Source organism: Pogoniulus pusillus, chromosome 19, assembly GCF_015220805.1.
Source record: "Pogoniulus pusillus isolate bPogPus1 chromosome 19, bPogPus1.pri, whole genome shotgun sequence".
Taxonomy (NCBI): Eukaryota; Metazoa; Chordata; class Aves; order Piciformes; family Lybiidae; genus Pogoniulus; species Pogoniulus pusillus.
In genome coordinates this window covers 13046254-13057973 of record NC_087282.1, presented here as the reverse complement: position 1 = coordinate 13057973, position 11720 = coordinate 13046254, and the positions used below count along the sequence as shown (strand labels likewise).

The 11720-nt window shown below is 42.7% G+C and overlaps 1 protein-coding gene across 1 annotated transcript; it reads left to right on the top strand.

The window, feature by feature from the left end:
- Positions 1 to 11367, top strand: LOC135183689 (ras-like protein family member 11A-like). Its single transcript, XM_064158885.1, has 4 exons — positions 1 to 413; positions 1878 to 1934; positions 4041 to 4123; positions 8373 to 11367. The coding sequence occupies exons 1-4, from the start codon at positions 269 to 271 to the stop codon at positions 8838 to 8840; spliced, it is 753 nt and encodes a 250-aa protein (XP_064014955.1). The 5' UTR covers positions 1 to 268; the 3' UTR covers positions 8841 to 11367.
- The last annotated feature ends 353 nt before the right edge of the window (positions 11368 to 11720 follow it).

The following is an 11720-nucleotide window of genomic DNA, read 5'->3' as shown; positions in this document are numbered from 1 at the left end:
GTTTCACTTGTGATTGGCTGGGGAATGGAGGAGTCAGTTTTCACGGGGGCTGATCAAAAAGTTTCCTTTTGCTTCCCGAAGTTGCTGTCTGAGCAGAGGCAGCGGGAAGAGGAGGCCAGTCACTCTGACATTCCTCAGGAAAGCCACTGAAATGAGAGGAGAAGGTTTCTCTATCCAAGGATCTACCGTCGAGAACAGACGCCGAGAAGCTGTTTTCCTTCTTTCCTCCCCCAACTCCTCGTGGAGTTGAAGAGCTCTCATTTCTGGCATGCGTCTCATCTCTCAGGATACTATGTCACAGTATTCTACTAACTTTCTCTTGCTCCCCATACCAGAGTATCCTGTCTTAGACTGTGTGCCCAACAAAATCATCAAGCTGGTGGTGCTGGGTGGCAGTAGCGTGGGCAAGACAGGTAAGTCCACAGGTCTAGCTCTGTGCTTTTCCTTCCCACTGTACTTAGGAGCTCCTTCACAGCTCAGATAGACCCAAGGCTGTGAAAACTCTTAGCTGTGGCAGATTGAACATCTGAAGTTTTGGGTTTTTTTCAGTTTGAAAATGCTGGACAATCTGTGAGGTGGATTTGCTGTACATGTGTGTGAGCAGCCAACATGAGGGTGAAGAGGAAAAGGCACTGCCTTGGGAGTTTTGCACTTCCAAATGATTCTACCTGCTCTTGTGCAAATTCTTTAACCCTGGCTGAATTTCCACACCCCTAAAATGGGACCAGTGGGTTTTGTTCACCTGTTGTAAATGTTTTATACTCTGCAGACAAATAGCAACATGCAAGATGTGTCTCCTGTTCTTTTTCAAAGGAAAGCAGAAGGAGAGAGGGTACAGCAAACATTAATGCTTTTGAATGCATTGTTTGTGTTTTGGAAACTATTAAGGACAGATCTGAGCTTTCACAGAACTTAGTTTTAGACTTGATCTTAGAGGGTTTTTCCAACTAAAGCCATTCTATATGATTCTGTGATTCTGAAACATTTGATTGGTTTGGATTGGAAGCAACCACCACCTTTTCATATTAGGTAGTTTGTCAAAGGGAGCTGCACAGTCAGTTTCATTTAAAGCTACTAAAGAGGTGATCCAGTGTCCACTGTGAGAAAAAAAGATATCTTTTCAATGAAATCCATGAGAGAGTTGTTTGCAGAACAAACCCTTTTATTTAGCTATTAACCAAGTGGCTTTGCAAATGATTAGGAATCTGCTAAGCTGAAAGCACTGCAGGAATAGAAGCTGCCACAGTGGGATTTAAAATGTTATAAAGTGAGCCAGAAAAGGGGAAATGCTCTAATCCAGCAGTGTAAGGAAGCACCACAATTTAAAGGAAATAAGCAGAGTCAAGGTGCTGCAGCATGACCCATGTGTGCAGAGCCCATAGGGTTTGTTTGCTGGATGTGATTAGATATCACTAATGGGTTTCTTGAGAAGGACTGAGGATTTTTAAGGCTGGGAAGAGCCATTACATCCATCAGCCTCACTTCTTATATGACACAGAGCTCTTAAATGTGGAATTTGGCTTAGTTTCAGTTTACTAGCTTGTTGCTCTTTGTCTAAGTGATTTCCAGCCAAAGGTGAGGTTGTTATACCTGCAATCCCAACAAACAGCCCTCTACTCTGCACTGAACAGCCACACTGAATCTGAGGGGTAATTTCCAGCAGGACCTGCAAAAGATTCTCCATTAACTACCACAGTCTGGTCCCAGATCTTTTCCTGTGAGTGTCAAGAGAAGCATTTGCAGAACAATATGTGAGCAAGTCAAAGATTAACTCGGTTTCATATTATACTAACTCTTCCAGTGAGATATTACATGTGTTCTGCAAAGATTGATTTTGGTTCCCATTACAGCCCCATGTTTTTTCCATTGTTTTACAGCCCTGATTGTGCGCTTTCTCACCAAGAGATTTATTGGAGACTATGAAGCCAATACTGGTGAGTCTGCTTTCTACTGCAGTGCTGCAGACAGCGTGAAAAGAAATCTGCTCTGCTTTCTGACTGCTGCACGTTACAGGAAAGCCAAGCAGTGTTAGATGTCCATAAGGTGCATATTTTCAGTTAATAGCCTTGAGCTATGAAAGCAATAAATCAAAGGCTCATTATTTATGATCCTTTCAGCTATTTCCCCCCCCCCCCAGCTTGATGGAAAAGGATCAGAGTAAAAGGTTTGCTTGGGGACATACCTATACTAAAATGCAGACTCCAGGAACAACTTGCATATCAACCAAACCACAGAAACCCAATGCTGCTCTCTCTGCTACCTCAGGGAAGCCAGAGGAATTCCAAAGTGCGTAAAAGGCAGTTCGGAACTTATTCTGTGTACTCTCTTTTTTCAAAGGCTGCTTTAAGGACAAAATCTTCTTCCCACTGGAGGAGCAAAGTGACCATGCAAACTGCTTCTGCTGCATTTCTTGTTTAATCCTCACAGTTCATGTGAGCTATTAAATTTTCTGTTCCCAGAAAGTGCCAATTGTACTGGTCAGAAGGGATCTATGTACACCAGCCTCAAAGGAGGGTGCAGAGAGGTGAGGGTCAGTCTCTTCTTCCTCATATCAGGTGATAGAACAAGAAGAAATTAAACTGTGTCAGGACTGGTTTTGGTTGGACATTAGAAACAATTTCTTTCCTACAAGAGTGGCCAGGCATTGGAAAAGGCTGCCCAGGGCGGGGAGGGGTGGATTCACCATCCCAGAAGTGTTCAATAAATGTGTGGATCTGGCACTTTGGGACGTGGTTTAATGACCATGGTGCTGTCAGTTCAGTGGTTGGACTCGATGGCTTTACAGGTCTTTTTCAACCAAAGCAATTCTATGATTCTATTCCTGCTAGCACAGCCCACACATAGACCATCTGAGAGTTTTTGGGTGCAGGAGGACAAGGAGTCGAAGCAGTGATTGCTTTGCTTTGGAGATGCTTGCTGAATTGATAACGAGTTAGGAAAGGGGATGGCAGTACAAGACACCTTTGATCTCTGCTTGGCTGGTGAAACAATCTGAAAGCTCCTTCCTACAGCTCCCTCTCACTGACCCTAAGTAACCTTGATGGTTGGCTGCACTATTTCCCTTTCTTTTCCTCCATCTCTTCTATGGGAGGCTGTAGATCAAGTTAGACTGTGGAGCTTTGCAGTGGATTGCTGCCAGAGACATAGCTGAGAACCACATGCTTTTCTCATTAAGCCACCATCCCAACAGCCATGCTGCAGAAGAAACAAATATGCCAGAAATAAGAAACAGGTGGCAGTGTATTTGTGAGCATTCAACCATGCTTCTCCTTCAGATGGGTGTAAGACAGAGCAGGCAGTGGCTGGAAGTATCTGATCTTTTTTTCTGCAGTGCATCACAGAGGAGGGATAGATAGTGTTGGATAATGGTTGGACTCAATGCTCTTAAAGGTCATATCCAAATAAAACAGTTCTATGATTCTATAGCAATATGTTGTCTGGCCTTGTTTTAAGGATGTAGTGTCTGCCCATAAAAGAATATCATTTTTTCATCTCAAAGTATGATCTGTTTTCAGGAATAGTAATTTGATTTTTCTATTTATGTTCTAGAAGGGCTAAATTACCTCACAGAGTCAGAATTAAAACATATCATGACAATCTTAGAATCCCAGCATGGTGGGGCTTGAAAGGGACCTCTGGGGATCTTCTAGTCTACCCTGCCCGGCTAAAGCAGGGTCACGCACAGCAGGTTGCCCAGGATCACAATGTCCAAGTGGGTTTGGAATATCTTCAGAGAAGGGGACTCCACAAACTCTTTGGGCAGCCTGCTCCAGGACCCTCATAGCCAAGAATTTTCCTCTTATTTAAGTGGAAAATAATGCTGGATTCAGGTGCAGTTACTAGAAAGAAAATTAACTCTGTCCCAGCTGAGACCAGGACACTGGATCACTTCTAGATAGCTTGAACTAGTACTTGGCCTTGAACATGTCATTCAGATTAACCAGAAGTCAGACTCAGTGTCTATTTTTTTGGGAATTGCAACCAAACTCTGATTGCTAAGGACAAACAAATCCAGAGTAATGGTTTTACTTTTCCACCAGGTGCTTTGTACTCAAGAAAGTTCACCATAGATGGGGAACAGATCTCTCTCCAGGTGCAAGATACTCCCTTTGTTTCACTGGAGGTAAATATCTACTTTACTACACAATTAATGTCTCTTGTTTGTCACAGCACTTTCATCTGTAAATAGCTCCACTTATCAGCAGAAAAGCACCTGGGGTCAAACCCAAAAGAAGACTAAAGGAGGCACTTTACACCCCACCAAAACAAGCCCTTGAAGAGGTTAAATCAGGCTCCTTTAAGAGTAAATTAAAAACTATCTAAACCACATTACTGCATCCTCAACCTAAACAGCAGTAAAATAAACATCTGGCTCACTCCTGCCAGCTCCCTGATTGTTTTATTTCCTGTCAAATGTTTTTTGTCCATGCATGACAGATAACTCACCTGCCTAGAGGCTCAGCTTCAACCTTTCCACAGACTCAGAATCTCTAAAAGGTGGGCTTTTTTTCCCAAGGGGATAGGCCTCACAGCATTGTTATTTCCAGCTAGGGTGCTTTTCAGTGGTTTCCTTACCTTTTGTAAGTTTACTATTTAACTGGGCATCTATTTCTAGTAATATATTTCCAAGCAGGATCTAAGATTAAGATGTCTTCTTATTTTTTTGTGATCTGCTTCACACGCAGAAAAAGAGGATGGAAAAAGTGTCCAAGCAGCAGGAAATGTGATGAAATTTGTTTGTACTAAATCTGAGAGTAACAATTCATGTAGAATAGCTGAGATTTCATGATAAAATTGGGTGTCCTCTTGTCACTGTCAAACCTAAACCTCAGTCTAAGCTCAGACTTGGTCAAATATTATGTCTGGATGGAAACACCACCTTCTCTGATATTCTCTCAGGCTATTCCTGGACAGCTTTATATACCTTGTTGTGTCTGCAGGGCCCCACATGTGCCTGGGCTCATTTCTGTGCTGTAGAACAGTTCCATCATGAGTTTGCAGAAGAGGAGCTCCCACAGCCTCAGTTTCCATTTCCATTTTCTCTGATGACTGGAGGTAGATTTAAGCAGAAAGCTTTGAGAAAGTTACACACCGATGGTTTTGGGATTACACAGAGCAGAAAAGAAGACCCCTCATCTACTCTGGGCACTAAAAAGCAAACAAAAGCTCCTATAGAAGTCCTCCAAATATTCAAGAGGGACTTAATGGTGCCAGCTTGCTTAGAGGGGACCTGCAAAGAAGAGCTGTGGGCGGTGATTAGGCACAATTGGGACTGCCTGATAAAGACTTAACAAAGGGAATCCCCTCCCTGTTGTATCCCATGGAGAAAAGAGAGAGTGAAAGGGTTTAATTCCCTCTTTCACCCCACATACATGCTTATTTTCCAGTTTCTTTGTTTTAATTGAGGCTGTGCCCTACAGTTTTGTGACAGAAGCTCCACAAAGTTTAGTAATGCCCACAGCTGAGGTTTCTTAACAAGGAATTATTTTGATGTAGTCCGAATGTCAACTTCTTTGTCTCAGACAAAGGTCTGCACTGTTTCAACGCTTTCCTCAGACACACTTATCTTAACCTCTATCTGTTTGCATCAAATGATGTGTCTGAAATAATTTGAAGGGGCTGTTCCCGGACAGGACTTGTTCAGACTGAGAGTGGGTTGGATTTTTCTGTTAAGTTCCTTAAGGAAGAGAGTTTCTTGCTCTCAGGAAGGGGAGGAAGTCATGTGGAATCCCTCAGGATTCTAGCCACACCGGAAGTCTGAATGTTTAAGGGAGAAACAGAAGCAAACAGAAACTGGTTTTGTTAGGCAGGTCACTGCTGCCTGGTCTATACACAGCAAATCAGTCTGTGTGCTTTAGAATTCATCCTGGAGCAGAGACTTCCATTTAAAAAGTATCTCATTAGCCTTTGATTTTCCTGAATAAAGCATTCCGGGGGGGATTATCCATCCAGCTCACTACTGGGTGGGCCTAGCTGGAGGAACAGGGAATTTCTGCTCATTAGGGCTCTCTGGGTGTACACCTTCTCCAAAAACACTTTCAAACGCTTGCCAGAGCAATTAGTTCCTTTTCCCCTTGAAAGGAGTTTGCTGGTGAAAAGAGGCTAGCAGGATATGAAGGCTGGCTAATTATCTACAGATTGGGCACAACCCAGGCACCACGAGTGCAAATTGCCCTTCTTCCCACAGTCTGCCCTGTCCTGGCTTCAGTTCCCACTCGTTAACCTTTTAAACAAGACTGCTGGTGAGGCTCCCTCTTCATTTGTGTGCAGCTCTGTTGGGCTTGAGGAGAGATAGAGGCATGATATGAGCATCTGTTGAACCATTTACCTGCTAACAGGAGTTAGTTACTGTGAGCAAAGAACTACTAGGTGTAATGAACCACTGCCTGTTTGCAATACTGAAATACTTAGAGAGGGTAGTTAGCAGAGCTCCTGTTGAAGATTTTGAACCTGATTTATACACTGAGCCTTCCGAAATTCCTCTTCCTTCTCACAAAAGAGCATTGTGAGCAGTCCTGGTTTTGCTGCCTGATCTATCACTGAAGAGCTGATCGTTTTTGCTTGTTCTATTCCACCTTTGATTCCTGAAATTAGTCCTTATAATTCATATTTACACAATATAAGGGATCTATTTGGGGAGATTGCTGAGAACACACAAAGTCTGTTAAAATGGATGTGAGTGGCACGTCTATATGTGTTCTGTAGATAATGGAACATATGTTCTGAAGGGCTTGCTGAGGATTTCTTGGCAAGAATTTAGCAATACTAATAGAAGTTTGGGCTCTGTATTCATGCTTTTGAACTCCTTCTAAATACACAAAAGCCTCTAATTCCTCTCGACTTCACCAGGAGCTAAATATTGAATATCCTTGGTGCCTTGTTGGATATGAAAGGAATTATAAAGTTCCAGAAAGTCTGTATTTAGAGGAATTCTACAGTCCTATGAATGCCAGTTTGTACAAACCAAGCATACTGGCAGCAACTGCAGCAGGGTTCTCCCTCTCTGGTTGGTTTACAAGCCAGCACAGACAACAAAGAGTAGAGGATTAGCTGAAAATAAGTTCATCTTGAAAAGTGAGCTGACGTCTTTTCAAGCCCACAAGACTGTGTTCAGTTTTATCTTCACAGCTCTGAGGATCGTTATGGCTGGCTGAGTGGGAGTGGTGATGGGCTGAACAAATGCGTGAGCAGCAAAACAACAATGTAAACCCTTTGCTGCTGCACAAATGAGCAGTGAGAGCTCACCTCATTTTGAGCTTCAGTAATTGGTTATTCGTTACAAATTGCTTTTTCAGGAGAGCTTTGCCTTTGAGTACCTGGAGACCTACCTGGCAGAAAAATGTGTCAGGCTTTACGGGAGTTACTGAGAACTCTCAATCTGTGGAGATACTAAACAGAGGAATAGAAAAAGCCCTAAAAAAACCCACCCTGGGGGACAATTGTTTGCTTGCAGTAGTGGATTTTATAATGCTCTTGCCATTCCCATAATAATTTTATCCACTATAAAAACACAGGTTGGCGTCAGTCTGGTTTAGCACAATAGAAGACAAACTTTTCACTGCCACTATTTTGGCTGCTGTCTCATTTTCAGCTAATTTGCTGTGGCCTCTCTCCATACTGCTGCATACCTGTAATATGTTACCAACACAGGGGAAATTTAATGGAACCATAGAATTGTTGCACTTGGAAAAGACCTCTAAGATTGTTGAGTCCAGCTGTTGACCTCACACCACCACAGCCGATAAACCATGTCCCAGGGTGTCATGTCCACATGTTTCTTGAACACGTCCAGGGATGATGACTCCACTACCTCCCTGGGCAGCCTGTTCCAGTGCCTGATTACTCTTGCAGGAAAGACATTTTTGCTAATATCCATCCTAAACCTGCCCTGGCACAACCTGGGGCCATATCCTCTCATTCTACCATCTGATGATAGAGAGAAGACCAACCCCCAGCTCACTCCAATCTTCTTTCAGGGAGTTGTAGAGAGCAACAAGGCCTCCTTTTTCCTTCAGGCTGAACAAACCCAGTTCCCTCAGCTGGTCCTCACAAGGCTTGTTCTACAGACCCTTCACAAGTTTTGTTGCCCTTCTCTGGACCTGCTCCAGCTCCTCAATTTCCTTCTTGGAGTGAGAGGCCCAAAACTGAATGAAATATTTGAGATGTGACATTGCCAGTGCTGAATACAGGGGCATAATTTCTCCTTCCCCTGGTCCATTCCCCATCAGTCAGAGGTGTTTGTGCCTGTGCCCTGAGAAACAGGCGCAGGTTAAAGCAAAGCTTTGAGGAGCTGGTAGTGCTGTACGGCTGTTTGCTCTGTCTGCTCCTCATTCTCAGCTTTCTAACCTCACATCTTTTGGTTTTGCCTGCAGGATGATACTGACAGCATCTGCTGCCAGGAGCAGATAAACCGGTCAATCTACTGGGCAGATGGCTTCGTGTTTGTTTACTCCATCACGGACTACGAGAGCTACCGAGTCATCCGGCCCCTCCACCAGCACATCCGCAAGATCCACCCCAACGCCAACATTCCCCTGCTTCTGATGGCCAACAAAGGGGACCTCCTGCGAGCCAGGCAAGTGTCCTCCAAAGAAGGCCTCCAGCTGGCCAGTGAACTGGGAGGTACTTACTATGAAGTCTCAGCCCGGGAGAACTGTGAAGGAGTGCATGAAGCCTTCCAACAGCTTTGCCAGGAGGTTAGCAGGATGATTGGGAGCTGCAATGGAGAGAAACGAAGAGGTCTCCACCTCGTCCGTCCCAAGTCTCCAAACATGCAAGACTTAAAGAGACGTTTGAAGCAGGCTCTGACTTCCAAAGGGAAATCTGCTACTACACTTTGATGTAGCCAAAAGAAATTGTTTTCCACAGTCCTGGAAAAAAAAAATACAAGAAAAGAAGCTGGTAATAAGTGGCATGGTTGAAACTCAGCAGCTGGGTTGTGTGGGGCACTTTCATTTTGTCTTTACATCTTCATTAAAACCCCTGTTCTCATTCAGCAAAGAAATGGACAGAATTTGTCCTTTGGGGCAAGTGTTTAGAAAGTGTGGTTTAAAAAATAGATTGTCCCAAATTATTTCTTTTTTCAAAAGGACACAGTCACATAGTTTAGGCTTAAAATGTGGATTTTGTTAATAACAATAATGAAATCCTACTTATAAGAGAAGTGGCTTCTCTTGAGGATGGTTGTAGCCTCAAATATAGGCCACAAACTACAGCAAGACGAGAAGAGAAAGGATGTGAGCTGTACTGAACGAGCAAAACGGACCAGATCTGCTTAGTCCCAAGTCCAGAAAAAGAAGGCAAAATTAAATGAAGAGCATAAATGCTGAAAAGTAATCACTGCAAACTTTTAAACTGCAGACTAGAAGGCGTTCTTAGCAATGTGAGCAGAGATCTGTTTGTGTGGAAGCTTTAGTCTTACAGTGCCTCTTTAAAGGGAGATTCTTAAAACTCACTATTTTTGCAGATTATTTTCCTTTAAACAGATATTGGCTCTTTCTGAAAGTGAACAGAAGGGCAAAGTACACATTTGTAGCAGCATTTTGTAGTGTTTCTCAATGGTGTACTTCTCCCTTCCTACATGGCAACGAGAGAGGGTTTAATAGATCAGTGAGGTTTAAATCCTGTGAAGAAATGGACTGAATTAATCAAGAACAAGGAGGTGACCTAAAGCTCTTCCCCTTTTTTCTTCCAGACTAGTTAGTTTTCAAGTTCAAGATGATGTTTTAAAGACACAAGGCCTTCACTTAAAATATGTTTAATTAATTAGATACTTGGTTTGTTTGTTTGTTTGTTGTTTTAAAGAGGGAAAAGTTTTGTGATGCCTGAAATTGCTGTCTTTGGGAATTCATTGTTTTACTCTTTGCCTTAAGACCAGACTTGACTCCATACCTCAGGGTGTAAATCATCAGTTTATCACAACACGTTTCACTGGTAGCATCTCACTGCCTTGTGTCTCAGCAGTGTACAAAGGGATTTGAAGCTGCATCCTGTGAGCTGCTCTGTTTTATGGCAGTCCTAACAACAACATCAAGCATCCATCATTCCCTTCTCAATGAGAGTGGAAAGACACTGGGTTGGACCATGTGAAAGTTATAGTGCCACAATCTTTTCTTTGAACAGCCCATATGAGCAATTCACAGGACCGTGAAATGAAGTAAAGCTCAATGATTTACACTTGGGAGCACAGAAGGGAAAATCCTCATTTGGTGGCTACAGAAAAATACTCCCAGCTGCAGTTTCAGCTGGTGATACTGAGCTAAATCAACCTTTTGCTCCTTATGAGCAGCAAAAATCTAAACTGAGTCTGAGTACTTATGTAGCTGACAGCCTGGAAATGTGTTTTTTATTTTTCTTGTCTTATACTAACCAACTCTAGTCATGATTTTCCTTATCACCTGGATGTGCTCTATCTACAGCTCACTTTCAGTTTGATTTATTGATCTCCATAGCTGAGAATGTTTTCTGATGCATTTTAGATTCTTTTATTCATACAAAAGAACTGCACCTTTGTATGAAGTTAGTTTCAAGTGGTAGTAGGAGGAGAAAAGGAAAGTTGGATTACCCAAACAGGAACTTCTGGAGATCATCCAGTCCAACCCTCCTGCTAAAGCAAGGTCACCCACTGCAGCATCCCAATGTCCAGGTGGGTTGGGAATCTCTCCAGAGAAGGAGACTCCCCAACCTCTCTGGGCAGCCTGCTCCAGGACTCCAGAACCCTCACAGCAAAGCATTTTCTCCTCCTGTTCAGGTGGAACCTCCTGGGTTCCAGTTTGTGCCTGTTGCCCCTTGCTCCATCACAGGGCACCACTGAGAACAGTCTGGTGCCATCCTCTTGACCTCTACCCTTTAGGTATTGACAAGTGTTGATAACATCAAACACTATTAGAGGATTTTATGGCTGACTAACATTATGCTGTCTGATCAGTGTCATTATTCAGTGCAGGCACTTTGGTGTGGTGCTTATCAGCACAGAACTTCAATAAATATTGAAATTACTAAGAGCAGAGCTCAAATATTGGATGTAAAGTTGCAGTAACATGAAACAGAGCAAAGGGCTTGTGAGAGACACACAAACTGCAAGTTCTTTCCATTGGAAAAGTGATCACCAATTTGGAACAGCAATTAAATATTATCCTGTTCCAGTACTATAGAATCAGGGTGAAATTTGCCAAAGACAATTTGCTGCCACCATTTGTTTTTGTCAAAGCCTAAGTGAACTGGGTGCTTTAGCTTATTAACTTCATTTGGCACTTACTCCTTCAGCTCTAATCCTTTCTGACTTGGGACGAAGCTTCAACAAATTTCAAACCTGTCAACTTTTTCTTTTCAATAGTGATTAATAAAATCATGGAAAGTCTTTCCTGAGTAGTGCATAAAATGGTTCCTTTATGTCTCATGTCTTGATCCCTGTTTATGCTAATAACATGGGTTTTTTTTCCTTTCTTATGAACTAATACACCCTGCTTTAGAAGTATGCACAAGTATTCCTACATCTCTAGTCCTCCATAAGTCAATATTCCCACATTCCTGTGGCAGTGTTGGAGAAAATAAAATCTATATTTTAGCTAAAGCCAAAAAGTACTGAAACATTTAACTCTTCTCTAAACACTAACATGTGGTAAACATTTCTTCTGTTCCAGAGACTCGAGTCTAGTATTTCCTTTGTTCATTGACCAGCAATACAAATCCTTTAATAGCTCTGATAATGGATTTAAGCC